Here is a 24,612-nt window from a genome sequence, read left to right as displayed (position 1 = left end):
GTCTAGGGTATCAGGTAGGGTGGAGGTGATTATGGTCCTTGACTAGTCTCTCAAAGCACTTCATGATGACGGAAGTGAGTGCTACGGGGCGGTAGTCGTTTAGCTCAGTTACCTTAGCTTTCTTGGGAACAGGAACAATGGTGGCCCTCTTGAAGCATGTGGGAACAGCAGACTGGTATAGGGATTGATTGAATATGTCCGTAAACACACCAGCCAGCTGGTCTGCGCATGCTCTGATGGCGCGGCTGGGGATGCCGTCTGGGCCTGCAGCCTTGCGAGGGTTAACACGTTTAAATGTTTTACTCACCTCGGCTGCAGTGAAGGAGAGACCACATGTTTCCGTTGCAGGCCGTGTCAGTGGCACTGTATTGTCCTCAAAGCGGGCAAAAAAGTTATTTAGTCTGCCTGGGAGCAAGACATCCTGGTCCGTGACTGGGCTGGATTTCTTCCTGTAGTCCGTGATTGACTGTAGACCCTGCCACATGCCTCTTGTGTCTGAGCCGTTGAATTGAGATTCTACTTTGTCTCTGTACTGACGCTTAGCTTGTTTGATAGCCTTACAGAGGGAATAGCTGCACTGTTTGTATTCAGTCATGTTACCAGACACCTTGCCCTGATTAAAAGCAGTGGTTCGCGCTTTCAGTTTCACGCGAATGCTGCCATCAATCCACGGTTTCTGGTTAGTTATGTTTTAATCGTTGCTATGGGAACGACATCTTCAACGCACGTTCTAATGAACTCGCACACCGAATCAGCGTATTCGTCAATGTTGTTATCTGACGCAATACGAAACATGTCCCAGTCCACGTGATGGAAGCAGTCTTGGAGTGTGGAGTCAGCTTGGTCGGACCAGCGTTGGACAGACCTCAGCGTGGGAGCTTCTTGTTTCCGTTTTTGTCTGTAGGCAGGTATCAGCAAAATGGAGTCGTGGTCAGCTTTTCCGAAAGGGGGGTGGGGCAGGGCCTTATATGCGGCGCGGAAGTTAGAGTAACAGTGATCCAAGGTTTTTCCACCCCTGGTTGCGCAATCGATATGCTGATAAAATTTAGGGAGTCTTGTTTTCAGATTAGCCTTGTTAAAATCCCCAGCAACAGTGAATGCAGCCTCCGGATAAATGGTTTCCAGTTTGCAAAGAGTTAAATAAGGTTCGTTCAGAGCCATCGATGTGTCTGCTTGGGGGGGAATATATACAGCTGTGATTATAATCGAAGAGAATTCTCTTGGTAGATAATGCGGTCCACATTTGATTGTGAGGAATTCTAAATCAGGTGAACAGAAGGATTTGAGTTCCTGTATGTTTCTTTCATCGCACCATGCCTCGTTAGCCATAAGGCATACGCCCCCACCCCTCTTCTTACCAGAAAGGTGTTTGTTTCTGTCGGCGCGATGCGTGGAGAAACCCGTTGGCTGCACCGCTTCGGATAACGTCTCTCCAGTGAGCCATGTTTCCGTGAAGCACAGAACGTTACAGTCTCTGATGTCCCTCTGGAATGCTACCCTTGCTCGGATTTCATCAACCTTGTTGTCAAGAGACTGGACATTGGCAAGAAGAATGCTAGGAAGTGGGGCACGATGTGCCCGTCTCCGTAGTCTGACCAGAAGACCGCCTCGTTTCCCTCTTTTTCGGAGTCGTTTTTTTGGGTCGCTGCATGCGATCCATTCCGTTGTCCTGTTTGTAAGGCAGAACACAGGATCCGCGTCGCGAAAAACATATTCTTGGTCATACTGATGGTGAGTTGACGCTGATTTTTTTATATATTTTTTTATTTTACTTTTATTTAACCAGGCAAGTCAGTTAATTAAGAACAAATTCTTATTTTCAATGGCAGCCTGGGAACAGTGGGTTAACTGCCTGTTCAGGGGCAGAACGACAGATTTGTTCCTTGTCAGCTCGGGGGTTTGAACTCGCAACCTTCCGATTGCTAGTCCAACGCTCTAACCACTAGGCTACTCTGCCGCCCCAGATCTTATATACATTAGTTCTTCTCGACTGTATGTAATGAAACCTAAGATGACCTGGGGTTCTAATGTAAGAAATAACACGTAAAAAAACAAAAAACTGCGTAGTTTCCTAGGAACGCGAAGCGAGGCGGCCATCTCTGTCGGCGCCGGAAGTTCTTTCCAATCTGTCAAGGAATTATCTTTTTGTTTTCTCATGATTTGGTTGGGTCTAATTGTGCTGCTGTCCTGGGGATCTGTGGAGTCTGTTTGTCAACAGAGCCCCAGGACCAGCTTTCTTAGGGGACTCTTCTCCAGGTTAATCTCTCTGTAGGTGATGACTTTGTTATGGAAGATTTGGGAATCACTTCCTTTTAGGATGGTTGTGGAATTTAACGGCTCTTTTCTGGATTTTGATAGTTAGTGGGTATCGCCCTAATTCTGCTCTGCATGCATTATCATAACCATAAAGGGCAATGGGTTCTATAACGGATTCATGTATCTATCTCTGTTCCTCTCTTTCTCTGTTCCTCTCGCTTGCTCTCTCTCTCTATCTCTCTCTTTCTCTTCCTCTCTCTTCCTCTCTCTCTCTTCCTCTCTCTCTCTTCCTCTCTCTCTCTCTTCCTCTTCCTCTCTCTCTCTTCCTCTCTCTCTCTCTTCCTCTTCCTCTCTCTCTTCCTCTCTCTCTCTCTTCCTCTTTCTCTCTATTCCTTTCTATATCTCTCTCTCTCTCTCTTCCTCTCTTCCTCTCTCTCTCTCTCTCTCCCTCTCTCTCTCTCTTCCTCTCTCTCTCCTCTCTTCCTCTCTCTCTCTCTTCCTTTTCCTCTCTCTCTCTCTTCCTCTTCCTCTCTCTCTCTTCCTCTCTCTCTCTCTCTCTTCCTCTCTCTCTCTTCCTCTTCCTCTCTCTCTCGCTCTCTCTTCCTTTCTCGCTCTCTCTTCCTTTCTCTCTCTCTCTTCCTCTCTCTCTCTCTCGCTCTCTCTCGCTCTCTCTCTCTCTTCCCCTCTATCTCTCTCTGTCTCTCTTTGTTTTCTTTCTCTGTTACATGAATAATGGAGAGAGGAGGAAGTGTTGGTGAAAGTGAAGCCTTTCCTCTCCCGCCGCTGCGCTCCGTCACTCTGAACCAGCTCATCAGGCTAATGAGGAGAGAGGCTGGGGAATGAGGGAGAGTGGAGGGGGTAGGGGTGTAGGTGACAAGGTTTGGATGGGAGATTGGGGGGTGAAATGATTCATACTCGTCAGTGGTCCGTCTTTGTAGGCAGAATTCCCAAAACCAGGCTCAGAGATAATTTGCAATCAAAGATGGGATTAAACAGGTCAGATTGAATACACTTATATTGACTTTAATAACAAGAAACAGTATCTAGACCTTAATAACAAGATAACAGTATCTATCTTTTATCTTCTATCTTTTCTTTGTCAGAATACATTTTTTTTTTTAAAGATCGTTGCTTTATTTTGTTGCCCCAGAAACTGATTTTGACTGGATTGGACTGTGTGTTACGTTTGAGTGATACATTGCGTACATCGTTTGCGCCTCCAGAATGAGTGAGTGCTGGCCGTTAATTGTTCTTTCCTCGTTAGTGCATCTCCCCTGCTCTGATGTAAACTGGCAGTCTTAACTGATCCTGTTACCGAGAGTGTGGGATGGAGAGATGTAGAACCCAGATGCCTCGTGGGTATTTTGACACGGAGCCGGATCAGTGAGAAGAGAGGGGTGTTAGCGTCAGCCCCCATTTGAAACCTCAGCAGGAAAGGAGACTGGACTGTTAATAACCACTCGTGAGGGTAACTCGTGTCCCAAACAACACTCCAGCCCAGCCAAATGTCAGGCTGGAGCACAGCGGGCACTCACTGTATCCTCACCGGCTTATGGACCACAGCAAGTGGTCCAGCTAGAGAAAAAACATCTTCAAGACACAATCTTTGCAGTTATGTCCATACATTTTTATGTGAGTTTTTTTTGTGTGCCAGGCTATGTCACTTAGCCAGTTGTTTGTTTTATGAATATAGGCTATTTTGTGATAGAATATGTTGGATTTACATCATGGATTTGACAAAGGATAAGTTGTCAGGGTGTGTGTAATTTATTCCTTGATGACTTTATTCATATATTTAAAAGCAGATCATGTTGTATGGGAGTCAGACGTTGAACTGAACTGATGATATTTTAGTCTCCCTCGCCAGCTTTGGGTATTTTTAATTCTGCTAATGATTTAATTTTTTTTTGCATTTGAATGCTGATTAATTATTTGAAAAGAGGCTTTTAATGTACATTTCAGAAGAGGGGAAAAGAAGGCTCCCAACACAATCCCAGGAGAGACTGTGTTGTGCAAACACTTTTTAAGTTCTTCAAAGCGCGGCACTCGAAGGCAAATGATCCCGGAATACCAGAAAACTAAAGCCTAACCAAACCAACAACAATAGTGGTGATGGCGAACATCCCTGGCGTGTGCCACACTGCAACTCAACGACACGTCGGCAGGTTTACAGCTAATTAACCTGATTAACCTTTACTAAATCACCCGGATTCTATCGCCACGGAGATGGTGTTTCTCTCTGCAACTCCTGAACGCAGCATTTTAATTGGCTACATGGGGGAATGCTCAAGCTCCCTCTGTCTCCTGTCCTGACAACCAGACAGAGTCTCGCAGGGAAGGATACACACCAACACACACACACACACGTGTGTGTGTGTGTGTGTGTGTGTGTGTGTGTGAATCAAACATTGTGTTTGTGCAAGGGAGTGTTCGTATTGTATCCCTGTCTGTGGGTCGGGATTGTGTGTGTGTCATGGTCGTGTGACGGAGCCGATGCTGACAGATAGTGAGAGTCATCCTAATTGTGAAGCCTGTATCTATCTACTGTGTAGAGTCAGGCCAGGCAGGCCACTCACTCACTCACTCATCTGGCTGAGGGGAGAAAACATGACCTACCTGGATCCTCTATTTGCTTTTTGTCACACGTCAACTGATTTACGCTCACTGCATAGAGTCACTTTGTCTTCCCTTAAAGTAGCCACCTTTTGCCTTGATGACAGCTTTGCACACTCTTGGCATTTTCTCAACCAGCATCATGAAGTAGTCACCTGGAATGCATTTCAATTAACAGGTGTGCTTTGTTAAGTTAATTTGTGGAATTTCTTTCCTTCGTGATTTGTTTGAGCCAATCAGTTGTGTTGTGACAAGGTAGGGATGGTATACGGAAAATAGCCCTATTTGGTGAAAGACCATGTCCATATTTTGTCAAGAACAGCTGAAATAAGCAACGAGAAATGACAATTCATCATTACTTTCAGACATTAAGGTCAGTCAGTCCTTAAAATGTCAAGAACTTTTTAAAGTTTATTCAGGTGCAGTCGCACAAGCACTATGATGAAACTGGCTCTCATGAGGACCAGCACAGGAAGACCCAGAGTTATCTCTGCTGTGGTATGATGAAACTAGCTCTCATGAGGACCTCCACAGGAAAGGAAGACCCAGAGTTATCTCTGCTGCAGAGGATAAGTTCATTAGAATTACCAGCCTCAGAAATTGCAGCCCAAATAAATGCTTCACAGAGTTCAAGTAACAGACATCTCAACATCAACTGTTCAGAGGAGACTGCGTGAATCAGGTCTTCATGGTCGAATTACTGCAAAGAAACCACTACTAAAGGAGACCAATAAGAAGAGACTTGCTTGGGCCAAGAAACATGAGCAATGGACATTAGACGGGTGGATCTCTGTCCTTTGGTCTGATGAGTCCAAATTGAACAACTTTTTACAAACTGCTGACATTTTGACAAGTTACGCAGCACTTTAGATGCAAACTTATAGTGTGTGACATCGTGGTGTACTTCTCTGCTATTCAAATCTGGACATAATTATCTCCTACCAATCAAAAGTTACAGCTGTTTGTCGGAGTTTAGAGTGAGGAAAAGTAGCAAGCTAATATCAGCTGACAGCGCTCTCATGTCTCGTCATTGAGCAACCCAAACGGAGCCGTTGCTAGGGATAACAATGCATTTCGATTGCAAAAAGGGCCACAGACTAGAATGGTAAAAATATGATGAATTCTAGATCCATCCTCTTTCACCGGTTTACGATATCAACTCCAAACTAACGTTGAGATGTTCAGACTGACCCGACTTAGATTGGTTGTCAAAAGGTTTGTTATAATATATATACTTTTTGAACTATAAACTTAAAACATTTGCATAAATGATCATGAGTTTGAAAGAGAAGCATAGAGATATAGAGGTAGATATTCAAAATGGTCCTTCTCCTTAGCCAATTAAGCTACAAGACCAACTTTAAAACATTCAGGCTATCCTAACTTAAAAGTATTTTAAACCTTTATCAACTATACTGAACAAAAATATAAAACGCAACATGCAACAATTTCAAGTTGCAGGTCATATAAAGAAATCAGTCAATTGAAATAAATGCTTCAGGCCCTAATCTATGGATTTCACATGACTGGGAGGGCCATGGGAGGGCCATGGGTGGGCCATGGGAGGGCCATGGGTGGGCCATGGGAGGCCATCATCTCACCCACTTAGGATCTTTTATTTCAGCTCATGAAACATGGGACCAGCAGCAGGTTGCGTTTATATTTTTGTACAGTATATAACTATAAATATAATTACATTTGCTTAAAGTAACCCACCAACAGTAACTATTGAACTGTTCAAGCAGGGGGGGGGGTGCTGTAACCAAGAAGCTTGATTTTTCAAGCTAGCCACATATAGCTAGCAAGTTAACAAACCAAATGCATAGCTGGAGCCTTGAGCCGGAGAAAATATATTTGACACATATTTAGCTGGCAGTTAGTAGTAGTGTATTTCAAGTGTAACTTGATCACATCTCTTGTGCTGTTTAACAGTGGCTCCTCGTGTCACGTTGTCTCCCCGTGCTCTTTGTAAACAAGCATATACCATGTGACTGGCAACAACTGAATTATAATTATTTTCTTTTCTTGTGGACAATATTGAAAGTCATACCGTCGGTATTTCCAAAAAAGTACCCTGTATAAGGTGTATACGAGTATACCGCCCAGCACGACTAGCCAGCATACATGACTGAATATGTACATGTTTGAGTTAGATTCCAGGGCGTATGTTGACAGTCCTGGGAGTGTGCTCATCCTCTGGGTACACATGGGGAGGTGGCCCTGGAACCATCAGCAAGTTGCACGTGTGAAAAGGATTTTTGCATCATGTTTAAAAAAAAAAATATATATATATATATAAAAAAAAAATTTAAACATGAATTTTAAAATATTCTTCTTGGCAACACTTTAAAGTGCATTACACAGACCTGAGGCTGTTCAGTAGAAACTAACAGTGGTATGTAATTACACTGTAACAAGCTCGAACAAGCAATTAGTACACTGTACACACTACTTTAGATATCACCGTTTTGAATATCATTGGCAAACCGTATTGACTACATTAATTAAGGACCTGTACACTCTTGCTACAAGGTGATTTTACATGTCATTCCCATACAGTTATTGTGGAACTCAATGGATGGCATGTGTGTGTGGTCTTCTGTTGTCAATCCCACATTGAATCTCTGCCAAAACCAGTGTAACCTGAGCTGTGCGGGAGATATATAAGAGCAGGTCAGACTGTGTGTGTGTGCTCTCTCTCTCTAACACACAGGCTTTCAGGTCCATAGAGACGCAGACAGTACCCAGGCAACAGTCACGGCAGCAACACACTATTGTCTCAGGCTCTGTAATGCTCAGGCAGTGTTTCTAGTCTGTGAGTGTTTGGACTGTTAGATGGCAGAGTGAGGAGTTCTTCTCTAGGTAACGTTGAGGTAACAGGATGTTCTACTTCCTGGTATGTTTCTACCTGGCTGTGAGGGAAAGGAGAGTTTATTTTTATTTTTTATTGGGCTAACTTTGAATGAAGCTTGTGACTATAATGTTAAAGGTGCAGTAGGTAGCTTTTTGGGCAACCCGATTCAAATTCATGTTGTAATGTGAGGTATAGATCTGTCGTTCTCATTGAAAGCAAGTCAAATAAGTGGTATATCTGTTCTATGTGTGGTATTTCTATGCTTCCCGTTCCTATGTTTAGTTTTTGGTTGTTTTTACATTGTTTTTTTTTTACACCATCTTCAAACAGCTGAAAAAACTATATTTTTGGTGAAAATCTGTTTCACAGTGTTTAACCTCTCTGGGCAACCCGACGCGCTAGCGTCCCACCTTGCCAACAATAAATGCAAATGCGCTACGCCAAATGCTAATAGCACTCGTTAAAACTCAAACGTTCATTAAAACACACATGCAGGGTACTCAATTCAAGCTACACTCGTTGTGAATCTAGCCAACAAGTCAGAGTTTTAAAATGCTTTTCGGCGAAAGCATGAGAAGCTATTATCTGATAGCATGCAACACCCCGAAATACCTGAAGGGGACGTAAACAAAATAATTAGCGTAGCCGGCGCTACACAAAACGCAGAAATAAAATATAAAACATTCATTACCTTTGACGAGCTTCTTTGTTGGCACTCCTATATGTCCCAGAAACATCACAAATGGGTCTTTTTTTTTCCGATTAAATCGGTCCTTGTATACCCAAAATGTCCATTTATGAAGACTGTGTGATCCAGGAAAAACACCGTTTATAAACGCAATGTTATTTTTTTAAATTAAAAAAGTTGCCTATAAACTTTGACAAAACACTTCAAACTACTTCTGTAATCCAACTTTAGGTATTAGTAAACGTTAATAAACGATCAAATTGATCACGGAGCGATCTGTATTCAATAGCAACAAGTTTGGAAAACGTAGTCCACTTTCCCCCTTCCATTTCTTCCTGCTGTGTACCCGACGAAAGGCTGTGCCTATTACTCATATGACCAAGGATTTAGCTGCATAGAATTCACAACACTGGCGACATCGTGTGGAAGCTGTAGGAACTGTAAGCCCATCCCTATCTATTATACCTTGCAATAGACAATACAGAGACTGGCGGATTGATTTTTTTTCAGTCGATTTTGTGATCAGGTTTCCTTGCGATTTTGACCACGAAACACGTTCTGTTATAGTCACAGACATCATTTAACCAGTTTTAGAAACTTCAGAGTGTTTTCTATGCACACATACTAATCATATGCATATACTATATTCCTGGCATGAGTAGCAGGACGTTGAGATGTTGCGCGATTTTTAACAGAATGTTGAAAAAAGTAGCCTGATCTCTAACAGGTTTTAAGATGGTAGAATTGTTCTCTACACTATACAAAGCTTATTTTGTCACATAAACTGAAATTGTCTGAACCATTAGAATTTTTGCAACCAGGAAATGGCAGAGTGATTTGTAACTATTGGAGAGGCCTGGTTCCTCTCTAGGTTTCTTCCTAGGTTCTGGCCTTTCTAGGGAGTTTTTCCTAGCCACCGTGCTTCTACACCTGCATTGCTTGCTGTTTGGGGTTTTAGGCTGGGTTTCTGTACAGCACATTGAGATATCAGCTGATGTACGAAGGGCTTTATAAATACATTTCATTTTAATTGATATTGTAATTTTAACTGTAGGTTATGTTTGTGTTTCCTCAGAGGTGTTAGTGACGGATCTTCTGACACCATGGACATGGACACCCAATCACAAGGCCAGCAGGCAGCAGTACCCTCGTTCCAGCCACAGGTAGGATCCCTTAACTCTCACCCAATCACAAGGCCAGCAGGCAGCTGTACCTATATTCCAGCCACAGGGAGGATCCCTTCACCCTAACCTTTCACCCAATCACAAGGCCAGCAGGCAGCTGTACCTATATTCCAGCCACAGGGAGGATCCCTTCACCCTAACCTTTCACCCAATCACAAGGCCAGCAGGCAGCTGTACCTATATTCCAGCCACAGGGAGGATCCCTTCACCCTAACCTTTCACCCAATCACAAGGCCAGCAGGCAGCTGTACCTATATTCCAGCCACAGGGAGGATCCCTTCACCCTAACCTTTCACCCAATCACAAGGCCAGCAGGCAGCAGTACCTATATTCCAGCCACAGGGAGGATCCCTTCACCCTAACCTTTCACCCAATCACAAGGCCAGCAGGCAGCAGTACCTATATTCCAGCCACAGGGAGGATCCCTTCACCCTAACCTTTCACCCAATCACAAGGCCAGCAGGCAGCTGTACCTATATCCCAGCCACAGGGAGGATCCCTTCACCCTAACCTTTCACCCAATCACAAGGCCAGCAGGCAGCTGTACCTATATTCCAGCCACAGGGAGGATCCCTTCACCCTAACCTTTCACCCAATCACAAGGCCAGCAGGCAGCTGTACCTATATTCCAGCCACAGGGAGGATCCCTTCACCCTAACCTTTCACCCAATCACAAGGCCAGCAGGCAGCTGTACCTATATCCCAGCCACAGGGAGGATCCCTTCACCCTAACCTTTCACCCAATCACAAGGCCAGCAGGCAGCTGTACCTATATTCCAGCCACAGGGAGGATCCCTTCACCCTAACCTTTCACCCAATCACAAGGCCAGCAGGCAGCTGTACCTATATTCCAGCCACAGGGAGGATCCCTTCACCCTAACCTTTCACCCAATCACAAGGCCAGCAGGCAGCTGTACCTATATTCCAGCCACAGGGAGGATCCCTTCACCCTAACCTTTCACCCAATCACAAGGCCAGCAGGCAGCTGTACCTATATTCCAGCCACAGGGAATTAACTCACAAATTATCATTCAGATTTACGCAAGACCTATACTTTGAATTAAAAGTTAGTCTGTTCATGTAAATAAAGTTGAGTATAATTTAGGCTGTAGTCGATTCCAAGTAAAGTTGAAGAACAAAATGTATTTTCAGTAACAGTATTATAAATACTACAAATGTGTAAATTGACTAAGGCCTGAATCATACAGTATAGGCATGTAGGAAAGGCTAGATGAATGGTGGAGAGAGAGTTAGTATTGACTGAAACTCTCGAGGCTGGTGGAGATTTGGGTTTCGTAACATTGAGGTTGTTACGGTGCAGAAGCAGTATCATACATCATCCTCATCGATCTCCTTCATGCACAAGGATGTTTCTGGGTCCACAATATATTGAATGGACTCACCCAGACAATCCATATCCATACACCGGGGACGAAACGGGAAGACAACCGCTTTTTCTAAAGCAAAAAAATAGACCTGTTGTTTTTCCTGTGTATGCAAAGCCAGTGCAATATTAACTGCGAAATAGCCAGGGGGAACATTTTTATAGAAGATGTTTGATATCTAATTTAAGGATAATTGGGTTGTGCACAAAAAAAGGAAAGAACAAGAGAAGATTTCATCATTTATTTCATGTATTTTTTTTCTTCTAATGAGATCTCATAATCAATAATGACAGTTGTGGTGATAATGATTTCCTCTGTCTGTTTTTCACCATTTAGCCTAATTTCAGTTCATTATCTCTCTTCATGATTGTATTAAAATATAGGAAATATATTTAGAAGTAGGTCTAATAACATGCATACTATTAGTTTATGCAAGATTAGATTTTACAGTTAGAGGATGTAAAACACAGCAGGCCTATCACATCCAGATCCAGGCATTCTACTTCCTGTTAGGCATCTAGCGCCATACTGTGTCTCGACCAGCCACAGGAGGCTGGTGAAGGGAGGGACGGCTCATAATAATGAAGTGAATGGAATGGTGTCAAACACAAGGAGCCAGTGCTTTTGATGTGTCAATACCGTTTCATTCCAGCCATTTTACCAAGAGCCCGTCCTCCCGAAATGAAGGTGTCACCAGCCGCCTGGGCTATAAGCAGACAACAGGTCCTATTTCACCCTTTCTCTGTTTCATCTGCGAAAAGAGAAAATAAGACCAAAAATCTCCCCTCCTGAAAATGAGAGATGTATAATATGTGTGTGGTGAATGTCTTGCTGCTTTTTGCTCTATGTTGCTCTGTCTGTTAGCTACGTCTTGCTTGTCCTATGTTGCTATGTCTTGCTTGTTCTATGTTGCTATTGTCTATATTGTAATTGTTTTTAATAACCTGCCCAGGGACTGCGGTTGAAAATTAGCCGGCTGGCTAAAACCGGCACTTTTACTGAAACCTTGATTAATGTGCACTGTCCCTGTAAGAAAATAAAAATAAACTCAACTCAATGACTCTGTATCGCTGGCGATATCATGTCGCTGCGTCCCAGAGGTTTTATGCATATGCATTAGGTAAAGTGGATGAACTGGTACCATGTGCATGTTTAGTGGTGCGTTTGGTCTTTGAGTGAGTGGGAGGGAGAGATTCTCAAAACGGGTTTTGATCGTTACTGCAGGTTGTGACAGGCTCAGATCTGTGTGTGTGTGTGTGTGTGTGTGTGTGAACTGTGAGACAAGGCAGAGGGTTTTAAGCGAGCAAACGTGGCGTGGTGCAGGAACAGATTGAAGAGGAGCAGAGAGAGAAACACCGGCGAGGTAGGGAAGGATGGATGGATGGATGGATGGATGGATGGACGGAGTGATGAATGTTGTATGGTGGTGCTGAGCTGGCTGAGGATGGGAGAGGGAGGAGACGGGGGTCGGGAGGCTGGTGATGAATAGAGGGGGTGGGAGGCTGGTGATGGGTGGGGGGTGGGAGGCTGGTGATGGGTGGGGGGTGGGAGGCTGGTGATGAGTAGAGGGGGATCAGGGAGGCTGGTGATGAATAGAGGGGGTGGGAGGCTGGTGATGGGTGGGGGGGTGGGAGGCTGGTGATGAGTAGAGGGGGGGTCAGGGAGGCTGGTGATGAGTAGAGTGGGGGGATCAGGGAGGCTGGTGATGTGTAGGGGGGGGTCAGGGAGGCTGGTGATGAGTAGGGGGGGGTCAGGGAGGCTGGTGATGAGTAGAGGGGGGGGTCAGGGAGGCTGGTGATGAGTAGAGGGGGGTCAGGGAGGCTGGTGATGAGTAGAGCGGGGGGTCAGGGAGGCTGGTGATGAGTAGAGGGGGGGGGGGGGGTCAGGAAGGCTGGTGATGAGTAGAGGGGGAAGGGGGTGGGGAGTTGGTGATGAGTAGAGGGGGAAGGGGGTGGTGAACGGGGCTCACAATTGATTTGATTTTGATTGTTCAGGTTCACCATCAGCAATAGTTTTGGTCGTTTTGCTTTAACCAATCAGTGTATATGGTCATTTGTATACATAGACGGTAAATTTGGTAATTTCATAATGAGGACATTATTGTTGTTTTGCGAGGTGCACTGCATGGCCAAAGTGACGAGAAGATCACTTGGTGAAAACATCCAAACGGTCAAAACCATTCAATTTTGAGATAGGGGTGGAATCCATATAGCCAAAAAACGTTGGATTACACCCCTATGTCATAGCTGCATAAATTACAAGGTAATTAGTCCGTGATGGTGATTTCAGAACCAAAGTGGGGGACACAAAAAATACAGGCGAAATATCCACTCCCACCCGCGATGACTTGGAGTTGAGACAGCATTGGGCTCAGTTCCACTCCCACCCGCAATGACTTGTAGTTGAGACAGCATTGGGCTCAGTTCCCCTCCCACCCGCGATGACTTGGAGTTGAGACAGCATTGGGCTCAGTTCCCCTCCCACCCGCGATGACTTGGAGTTGAGACAGCATTGGGCTCAGTTCCCCTCCCACCCGCGATGACTTGGAGTTGAGACAGCATTGGGCTCAGTTCCCCTCCCACCCGCGATGACTTGGAGTTGAGACAGCATTGGGCTCAGTTCCCCTCCCACCCGCGATGACTTGGAGTTGAGACAGCATTGGGCTCAGTTCCCCTCCCACCCGCGATGACTTGGAGTTGAGACAGCATTGGGCTCAGTTCCCCTCCCACCCGCGATGACTTGGAGTTGAGACAGCATTGGGCTCAGTTCCCCTTCCACCCGCGATGACTTGGAGTTGAGACAGCATTGGGCTCAGTTCCCCTCCCACCCGCGATGACTTGGAGTTGAGACAGCATTGGGCTCAGTTCCCCTCCCACCCGTGATGACTTGGAGTTGAGACAGCATTGGGCTCAGTTCCACTTCCACCCGCGATGACTTGGAGTTGAGACAGCATTGGGCTCAGTTCCCCTCCCACCCGCGATGACTTGGAGTTGAGACAGCATTGGGCTCAGTTCCCCTCCCACCCGCGATGACTTGGAGTTGAGACAGCATTGGGCTCAGTTCCCCTCCCACCCGCGATGACTTGGAGTTGAGACAGCATTGGGCTCAGTTCCCCTCCCACCCGCGATGACTTGGAGTTGAGAGTTCCCCTCCCAGCGATGACTTGGAGTTGAGACAGCATTGGGCTCAGTTCCCCTCCCACCCGCGATGACTTGGAGTTGAGACAGCATTGGGCTCAGTTCCCCTCCCACCCGCGATGACTTGGAGTTGAGACAGCATTGGGCTCAGTTCCCCTCCCACCCTCCCACCCGTTCCCCTCCCACCCGCGATGACTTGGAGTTGAGACAGCATTGGGCTCAGTTCCCCTCCCACCCGCGATGACTTGGAGTTGAGACAGCATTGGGCTCAGTTCCCCTCCCACCCGCGATGACTTGGAGTTGAGACAGCATTGGGCTCAGTTCCCCTCCCACCCGCGATGACTTGGAGTTGAGACAGCATTGGGCTCAGTTCCCTCCCACCCGCGATGACTTGGAGTTGAGACAGCATTGGGCTCAGTTCCCCTCCCACCCGCGATGACTTGGAGTTGAGACAGCATTGGGCTCAGTTCCACTCCCACCCGCGATGACTTGGAGTTGAGACAGCATTGGGCTCAGTTCCCTCCCACCCGCGATGACTTGGAGTTGAGACAGCATTGGGCTCAGTTCCCTCCCACCCGCGATGACTTGGAGTTGAGACAGCATTGGGCTCAGTTCCCTCTCCCACCCGCGATGACTTGGAGTTGAGACAGCATTGGGCTCAGTTCCCCTCCCACCCGCGATGACTTGGAGTTGAGACAGCATTGGGCTCAGTTCCACTCCCACCCGCGATGACTTGGAGTTGAGACAGCATTGGGCTCAGTTCCCCTCCCACCCAGCGATGACTTGGAGTTGGAGTTGAGACAGCATTGGGCTCAGTTCCCCTCCCACCCGCGATGACTTGGAGTTGAGACAGCATTGGGCTCAGTTCCACTCCCACCCGCGATGACTTGGAGTTGAGACAGCATTGGGCTCAGTTCCCCTCCCACCCGCGATGACTTGGAGTTGAGACAGCATTGGGCTCAGTTCCCCTCCCACCCGCGATGACTTGGAGTTGAGACAGCATTGGGCTCAGTTCCTTGGCTTTGTTGAGTTGAGAGACAGCAACACAATTAGACCCAAATCATGAGAAAACTAGAAGATAATTACTTAACACATTGGAAGAATTAACCAAAAAACAGAGCAAACTAGAATGCTATTTGGCCCTAAACAGAGAGTAAACAGTGGCAGAATACCTGACCACTGTGACTGACCCAAAATTAAGGAAAGCTTTGACTATGTACAGACTCGGTGAGCATAGCCTTGCAATTGAGAAAGGCCGCCGTAGGCAGACATGGCTCTCAAGAGAAGACAGGCTATGTGCTCACTGCCCACAAAATGAAGTGGAAACTGAGATGCACTTCCTAACCTCCTGCCCAATGTATGACCATATTAGAGAGACATATTTCCCTCAGATTACACAGATCCACAAAGAATTTGAAAACAAACCCAATTTTGATTACGTCCCATATCTACTGGGTGAAATACCACAGTGTGACATCACAGCAGCAAGATTTGTGACCTGTTGCCACAAGAAAAGGACAACCAGTGAAGAACAAACTCCATTGTAAATTCAACCCATATTTATTTGTTTATTTATTTTCCCTTTTGTACTTAAACTATTTGCACATCATTACAACACTGTATATAGACATAATGTCATTTGAAATGTCTTTATTCTTTTGGAACTTTTGTGAGTGTAATGTTTACAGTTCATTTGATTTTGTTTATTTCACTTTTATTTATTATTTACTTCACTTGCTTTGGCAATGTTAACATATGTTTCACACATGCTGCAATCTGTACACACCTCTCCTCTCTGTGCCTCTCCTTCTCTCCTCTCTGTGCCTCTCCTCTCTGTGCCTCTCCTTCTCTCCTCTCTGTGCCTCTCCTCTCTGTGCCTCTCCTTCTCTCCTCTCTGTGCCTCTCCTTCTCTCCTCTCTGTACCTCTCCTTCTCTCCTCTCTGTGCCTCTCCTTCTCCTCTCTGTGCCTCTCCTTCTCTACTCTCTGTGCTTCTCCTTCTCTCCTCTCTGTGGCTCTCCTTCTCTCCTCTCTGTACCTCTCCTTCTCTCCTCTCTGTGCCTCTCCTTCTCCTCTCTGTGCCTCTCCTTCTCTCCTCTCTGTACCTCTCCTTCTCTCCTCTCTGTACCTCTCCTTCTCTCCTCTGTGCCTCTCCTTCTCTCCTCTCTGTGGCTCTCCTTCTCTCCTCTCTGTGGCTCTCCTTCTCTCCTCTCTGTGGCTCTCCTTCTCTCCTCTCTGTGGCTCTCCTTCTCTCCTCTCTGTGCCTCTCCTTCTCTACTCTGTGCCTCTCCTTCTCTACTCTGTGCCTCTCCTTCTCTACTCTGTGCCTCTCCTTCTCTACTCTGTGCCTCTCCTTCTCTACTCTGTGCCTCTCCTTCTCTACTCTGTGCCTCTCCTTCTCTACTCTCTGTGCCTCTCCTTCTCTACTCTGTGCCTCTCCTTCTCTACTCTGTGCCTCTCCTTCTCTACTCTGTGCCTCTCCTTCTCTACTCTCTGTGCCTCTCCTTCTCTACTCTGTGCCTCTCCTTCTCTCTTCTGTGCCTCTCCTTCTCTCTTCTGTGCCTCTCCTTCTCTCCTCTCTGTGCCTCTCCTTCTCTCCTCTCTGTGCCTCTCCTTCTCTACTCTGTGCCTCTCCTTCTCTACTCTGTGCCTCTCCTTCTCTCCTCTCTGTGCCTCTCCTTCTCTACTCTGTGCCTCTCCTTCTCTACTCTCTGTGCCTCTCCTTCTCTACTCTCTGTGCCTCTCCTTCTCTCCTCTGTGTGCCTCTCCTCCTCCTCTGTGTGCCTCTCCACCTCTCCTCTGTGTGCCTCTCCTCCTCTCCTCTGTGTGCCTCTCCTCTGCCTCTCCTTCTCTCCTCTCTGTGCCTCTCCTCTCCTTGCCTCTCCTCGGTGTGCCTCTCCTCCTCTGTGTGCCTCTCCTCCTCTCCTCTGTGTGCCTCTCCTCTGTGTGCCTCTCCTCCTCTTCTCTGTGTACCTCTCCTCTGTGTGCCTCTCCTCCTCTCCTCTGTGTGCCTCTCCTCTGCCTCTCCTTCTCTCCTCTCTGTGCCTCTCCTCTCCTCTCTGTGCCTCTCCTTCTCTCCTCTCTGTGCCTCTCCTTCTCTCCTCTCTGTGCCTCTCCTCTCCTCTCTGTGCCTCTCCTTCTCTCCTCTCTGTGCCTCTCCTTCTCTCCTCTCTGTGCCTCTCCTTCTCTCCTCTCTGTGCCTCTCCTTCTCTCCTCTGTGCCTCTCCTCCTCTCCTCTCTGTGCATCTCCTCCTCTCCTCTCTGTGCCTCTCCTTCTCTCCTCTCTGTGCCTCTCCTCTCTGTGCCTCTCCTTCTCTCCTCTCTGTGCCTCTCCTCTCCTCTCTGTGCCTCTCCTTCTCTCCTCTCTGTGCCTCTCCTCTCCTCTCTGTGCCTATCCTTCTCTCCTCTCTGTGCCTCTTCTCTCCTCTCTGTGCCTCTCCTCTCCTCTCTGTGCCTCTCCTTCTCTCCTCTCTGTGCCTCTCCTTCTCTCCTCTCTGTGCCTCTCCTCTCCTCTCTGTGCCTCTCCTTCTCTCCTCTCTGTGCATCTCCTCCTCTCCTCTCTGTGCATCTCCTCCTCTCCTCTCTGTGCATCTCCTCCTCTCCTCTATGTGCATCTCCTTCTCTCCTCTCTGCCTCTCCTTCTCTCCTCTCTGCCTCTCCTTCTCTCCTCTCTGTGCATCTCCTCCTCTCCTCTCTACGCTGTGCCTCTCCTTCTCTCCTCTCCTCCTCTCCTCTCTGCCTCTCCTCCTCTCCTCTCTGTGCATCTCCTCTCTGTGCCTCTCCTCCTCTCCTCTCTGTGCATCTCCTCCTCTCCTCTGTTGTTAGGGGTCGAGGTGCTGCGCCTCACCCACATATGTGTCAGTGAGTGTGTGCCAGTGTGTGTGTGTGTCAGCTGGGAGCGGCTGTGTGTGTGACAGGCCATTGCGATGAGACGGCCTGTCATTCAGGACGGCCTGGCTGCCCTTTGAAGGCCAGGCCAGGGGGCAACGAGGTGCCGCAAATGGCCTGTGAAGTTTACATACACTGCCCACTGCTAAACAGATTAGCTCTAATGAAGTGTCTAATGCCGGGGCCCCCGCCTGACATAATCCTGCCTGGCAGCCCGGCCCCTCGGCCAACAAAAAATTGACCCCCTCCGGCCCTCTGCTCTCCCCTTCCCTCTCCTAACCCCCCCCCATTTCTGGCTCACCCCTCGCCTGCCCTCCCCTTCCCTCTCCTAGCCTCTCGCCCACCACCCAAGGCGACTCCACGCAGGGAGGTGCCCGTTGTTAATCACGCCAGGACAGTGTGCGATCTGACATGCAAATATAGGTCATTGCATATGTAAATGTATGATTAGGGGGCCAGCCTGCCAGAACACATTAATGAGACGGAACTCTCAGCAGGAGGCTGTCACAGCGCTTTACGGCCTCATACTAACATTTGTCAAGCTGCCATGCAGCGAGTGACAGCCCTGCCCTCGCTAGGGCCCTATAAAATCTATTGTGTTTTTTTGCTGAATTCCAGGTCGTTTTTTTTCCCTCCCAAATTTCGTTTTTAGTTTTTCCGAATTTTCGCTCTCAATATCAAACTTAAAATAAAAAACCTGACTAAATTGAAAGTACACAACAATGCTTAAACCACATCAGGAGACTAAGAAATCTAAGAAATCAAACATTTTTGGTGTAGATACTCTAGACATAGTCTACAGTCAACAGTTAATTGCGAAGGTTTTTGGGAAAGCCTTTCCATTTACCAGAAGACGGTTGTCATTAGCATGATCACTAACGGCTATACAAAATGACAGACAGTAGCATGCCCACACCATTGGCTCTTCAGAAAGTTGAAGAAAAATACACATCACTTATGCATTTAGTTCATGTCTTATCAGAATCTTAGGGAAATTATTTCATTTTCTAATTACCCAAATCCAGATAGCAGGTGTTCTGAAAGAGCTGCAAAACCTGGACCCGTACAAATAAGCTGAGCTAGACAATCTGGACCCTCTCTTTCTAAAATTATCCGCTGCCATTGTTGCAACCCATACTACCAGTCTGTTCAACATCTTTCATATTGTCCGAGATTCCAAAAGATTAGAACGCTGCCGCGTTCATCCCCCATCCTGCCCTGCCTTTCAAAGGTTTTCGAAAACCAAGTTAATAAACAGATCACTGACCATTTCGAATCCCACCGTACCTTCTCCGCTGTGCAATCCGGTTTTCGAGCTGGTCACGGGTGCACTTAGCCACACTCAAGGTACTAAACGATATCATAACTGCCATCAATAAAAGACAGTACTGTGCAGCCATCTTCATCGACCTGGCCAAGGCTTTCGATTCTGTCAATCACCGTATTCTTATCGGCAGACTCAACAGCTTTGGTTTCTCAAATGACTGCCTCGCTTGGTTCACCAACTACTTCTCAGGCAGAATTCAGTATGTCAAATCGGAGGGCCTGTTATCCGGACCTCTGGCAGTCTCTATGGGGGCACCACAGGGTTCAATTCTCGGGCCGACTCTTTTCTCTGTATATATCAACAATGGAGCTCTTGATGCGGGTGATCCCCTGATCCACCTCTACACAGACGACACCATTCTGTATACATCTGGCCCTTCTTTGGACACTGTGTTAACAAACCCCCAAACGAGCTTCAATGCCATACAACATTCCTTCCGTGTCCTCCAGCTGCTCTTAAACGCTAGTAAAACCAAATGCATGCTTTTCAACCATTCTCTGCCTGCACCCACCCGCCCGAATAGCATCACTACTCTGAATGGTTCTGATTTAGAATATGTGGACAACTACGAATACCTAGGTGCCTGGCTAGACTGTAAACTCTCCTTCCAGACTCATATTAAACATCTCCAATCCAAAATTAAATCTAGAATTGGCTTCCTATTTCGCATTAAAGCTTCCTTCACTAATGCCGCCAAACATACCCTCGTAAAACTGACTATCTAACCGATCCTCAACTTTGGCGATGTCATTTAAAAAAATTGCCTCCAATACTCTACTCAGCAAACTGGATGTAGTCTATCACAGTGCCATCCGCTTTGTCATCAAAGCCCCATATACCACCCACCCACCCGCTCTAGTTGGCTGGCCCTCGCTACATATTCGTCGCCAGACCCACTGGCCCCAGGTCATCTATAAGTCGATGCTAGATAAAGCTCCACCTTATCTCATCTGACTGGTCATGATAACAACACCCACCCGTAGCAAGCGATCTAGCAGGTATATCTCACTTGTCATCCCCAAAGCCAACATCTCCTTTGGCCACCTTTCCTTCCAGTTCTCTGCTGCCAATGACTGGAATGATTTGCAAAAATCGCTGAAGCTCTGGGGACTTATATTTCCCTCATTAACTTTAAACATCAGCTATCTGAGCAGCTAACCGATTGCTGCAGCTGTACATAGTCCATCGGTAAATAGCCCATCCAATCTACCTACCTCATCCCCATACTGTTTTTATTTACTTTTCTGCTGTTTTGCACACCAGTATTTCTACTTGCACATCATCATCTGCACATCTATCACTCCAGTGTTAATTTGCTAAACTGTAATTACTTCACTACTATGGCCTATTTATTGCCTTACCTCCTTACGCCATTTGCACACACTGTATATAGACTTACTTTAAAAAAAAATGTGTTATTGACTGTACGCTTGTTTATTCCATGTGTAACTCTTATTCCATGTCGTTTGTGTCGCACTGCTTTGCTTTATCATGGCCAGATCGTAGTTGTAAATGAGAACTTGTTCTCAACCAGCCTAACTGTTTAAATAAAGGTGTTCTCAACTAGCCTACCTGGTTAAATAAAGGTGTTCTCAACTAGCCTACCTGGTTAAATAAAGGTGTTCTCAACTGGCCTACCTGGTTAAATAAAGGTGTTCTCAACTGGCCTACCTGGTTAAATAAAGGTGTTCTCAACTGGCCTACCTGGTTAAATAAAGGTGTTCTCAACTAGCCTACCTGGTTAAATAAAGGTGTTCTCAACTGGCCTACCTGGTTAAATAAAGGTGTTCTCAACTAGCCTACCTGGTTAAATAAAGGTGTTCTCAACTAGCCTACCTGGTTAAATAAAGGTGTACTCAACTAGCCTACCTGGTTAAATAAAGGTGTTCTCAACTAGCCTACCTGGTTAAATAAAGGTGTTCTCAACTGGCCTACCTGGTTAAATAACACCAGGGTCATCTGTACCCCCTCTAGCACCAGGGTCAGCTGTACCCCCTCTAGCTCCAGGGTCAGCGCACTCTCAAATCCGTTTTTTTGCCTTCATTGTAAGGCTGCCACACACACACTATACGATACATTTGTTAAACATAAAAATGAGTGTGAGTTTTTGTCACAACCCAGCTCGTGGGAAGTGACAGAGCTCTTATAGGACCAGGGCACAAATAATAATATAATCAACAATTTAGCTCTTTATTTAGCCATCTTATTTATAAAACCTTATTTGTTCATCAGAAATTGTGAATAAGTCACTACAGGTTAATGAGAAGGGTGTGTTTGAAAGGATGCACATAACTCTGCAATGTTGTATTGGAGAGAGTCTCAGTCTTAAATCATTTTCCACACGGTCTGTGCCTGTATTTAGTTTTCATACTAGTGAGGGCAGAGAATCTACTCTCACATAGGTACGTGGTTGCAAAGAGCATCAGTGTCTTAACGGCGCGATTTGCCAAGGCAGGATACTCCGAGTGCAGCCCTATCCAGAAATCTGGCAGTGACTTCTGATTAAATACAATTTTCACAGAACCGCTTGTTGCAATTTCGATGAGGCTCTCTTGTTCAGATATTGGTAAGTGGACTGGAGGCAGGGCATGAAAGGGATAACGAATCCAGTTGTTTGTGTCGTTTGTTTCGGGGAAGTACCTGTGTAATAGCGCACACAGCTCACTCAGGTGCTTCGCTATGTCACATTTGACATTGTCCGTAAGCTTGAGTTAATTTGCACATATATCATACAATGATGGAAAGACCTGTGTGTTGTCCTTAATGCAGACAGAAAAGAGCTCCAACTTCTTAATCATAGCCTTAATTTTGTCCTGCACATTGAATATAGTTGCGGAGAGTCCCTGTAATCCTAGATTCAGATCATTCAGGCGAGAAAAAGCATCACCCAGTCGTGTGAGAAACTTGTCATCATGCAAGTGGTCAGACAAGTGAAAATTACGGTCAGTAAAGAACTTTAAGCCCGTCTCTCAATTAAAATGAACATGTCAATGCTTTGCCCCTTGATAATGTGCGCCGGTATGCTAAAATCTGTTGTAAAAGCGTTACATGGTCGCTGCCCATATCACTGCATAATGCATAAAATACACAAGAGTTCGGGAGCTTTAACACAGTTAACCATTTTCACTGTAGTGTCCAATATGTCTTTCAAGCTGTCAGGCATTCCCTTGGCCTCGGCAGCAACTGCTTGCACGCGCGTTACCCCTCTACTTTGTCTCCCTGTCATGGCTTTTGCGCCATCAGTACCGATACCAACACATCCTGACCACCAAAGTCCATTTGATGTCACAAAGCTGTCCAGTACTTTAAAAATATCCTCTCCTGTTGTCCTGGTTTCCAGTGGTTTGCAGAAGAGGAGTTCTTCCTTAATTGACCCCCCATAAACGTAACAGACATATACCAGGAGCTGTGCCAGGCCCACCACGTCTGTTGACTCATCCAGCTGTAACGCATAGAATTCACTGGCTTGTATGCGAAGCAGTAATTATTTTAAAACATCTCCTGCCATGTCACTGATGCGTCGTGAAAAGGTGTTGTTTGAGGAAGACATTGTCTGTATAGTTTATTATTTTTTTGCCTTTCCCCCCAGCATTGTCCCAGCCATATCCACGGCAGCAGGAAGAATTACGTCCTCCACTATAGTATGGGGCTTCCCTGTCCCAGCCACTCAGTAGCTCACCATATAAGACGCTTCTAGCTCCTTCTTACTAATGGAATCTGTTGCTTTTATACATGTCTTACTACTGGAAAGTCATCTTTATTCTCGATCAAAACTCCTGTGGCTTATTTATCAAATTGTCACGTTTTGTTTCTAAATGTCGGCGCAGGAGTGAAGGTTTCCTGTGAGAGAGTAACAGTTAATGTGATTGGATGAGTAACAGTTAATGTGATTGGATGAGTAATGGTTGATGTGATTGGATGAGTAACGGTTGATGTGATTGGATGAGTAACGGTTGATGTGATTGGATGAGTAACGGTTGATGTGATTGGATGAGTAACGGTTGATGTGATTGGATGAGTAACGGTTGATGTGATTGGATGAGTAACGGTTAATGTGATTGGATGAGTAACGGTTAATGTGATTGGATGAGTAACGGTTGATGTGATTGGATGAGTAACGGTTGATGTGATTGGATGAGTAACGGTTGATGTGATTGGATGAGTAACGGTTGATGTGATTGGATGAGTAACGGTTGATGTGATTGGATGAGTAACGGTTGATGTGATTGGATGAGTAACGGTTGATGTGATTGGATGAGTAACGGTTGATGTGATTGGATGAGTAACGGTTGATGTGATTGGATGAGTAACGGTTGATGTGATTGGATGAGTAACGGTTGATGTGATTGGATGAGTAACGGTTGATGTGATTGGGGGAGTAACGGTTGAATTGATTGGATGAGTAACGGTTGATGTGATTGGATGAGTAACGGTTGATGTGATTGGATGAGTAACGGTTGATGTGATTGGATAAATAACGGTTGATGTGATTGGATGTTAATTATTTGACTAGGCAACCTGTATTTGACATTGTGTTGTTAATTCACTGAACACTAGATGGTTTAAATGTATTTTTGGCAGTGAAACGAGGCTACTCAGGGGGGGGGGAAACCTCAGCCAAACGTATAGCCCCGTTGGAAAATATTAATGTACTGTTTGAAAATGAATCACATTTTTATTTGGGGGGAGGTACGTGCAATTTAGTTTGTTTAGGGCTACGTTACGGTCCTGTAAAGTCATGGCTGCGCCAATCAAATCAATCATTTATTTTGTTCATTAAACAGACAAGACACAATCACAATCAGTCAAAACACACTGAGTGTACAAAACATTAAGAACACCTGACTAGGTGAATCCAGGTGAAAGCTATGATCCCTTATTGATGTCACTGGTTAAATCCACTACAATCAGTGTATCCGAAGGGGAGGAGACATGTTAAAGAAGGATTTTTTAAGACTTGAGACAATTGAGACGTGTTGTGTATGTGCGCCATTCAGAGGATGAATGTGCAAGACAAAATATTAAAGTGCCTTTGAACAGGGTGTGGTAGTAGGTGTCAGGTACACTGGTTTGTGTCAAGAACTGCAACGCGGCTGGGTTTTCCACGCTCAACAGTTTCCCGTGTGCATCAAGAATGGTCCACCAGCCAATGGACATCCAGCCAACTTGATACAACTGTGGGAAACATTGGAGTCAACATGGGCCAGTATCCCTGTGGAACGCTTTCAACACCTTGTAGAGTCCATTCCTGATGAATTGAGGCTGTTCTGTGGGGAAAAGGG

General features: G+C 46.0%; 1 protein-coding gene across 1 annotated transcript in view; it reads left to right on the top strand.

Moving 5' to 3' along the window:
- The window catches only part of LOC135513220 (serine/threonine-protein kinase Nek7-like), a 133,865-nt gene that overhangs the window by 37,875 nt on the left and 71,378 nt on the right, over positions 1-24,612 (top strand). The window contains exon 2 of the mRNA XM_064936024.1: positions 9,487-9,574. Coding sequence (XP_064792096.1) covers positions 9,515-9,574 — 60 coding nt within the window. The 5' untranslated portion in view covers positions 9,487-9,514. The remainder of the gene's footprint in view (positions 1-9,486; positions 9,575-24,612) is intronic.

The sequence above is a fragment of the Oncorhynchus masou genome, chromosome 24 (assembly GCF_036934945.1).
Source record: "Oncorhynchus masou masou isolate Uvic2021 chromosome 24, UVic_Omas_1.1, whole genome shotgun sequence".
In the NCBI taxonomy this organism is placed as follows: domain Eukaryota; kingdom Metazoa; phylum Chordata; class Actinopteri; order Salmoniformes; family Salmonidae; genus Oncorhynchus; species Oncorhynchus masou.
The sequence above is the reverse complement of the archived record's forward strand: the minus strand, read 5'-3'. Positions and strand labels throughout refer to the sequence as shown.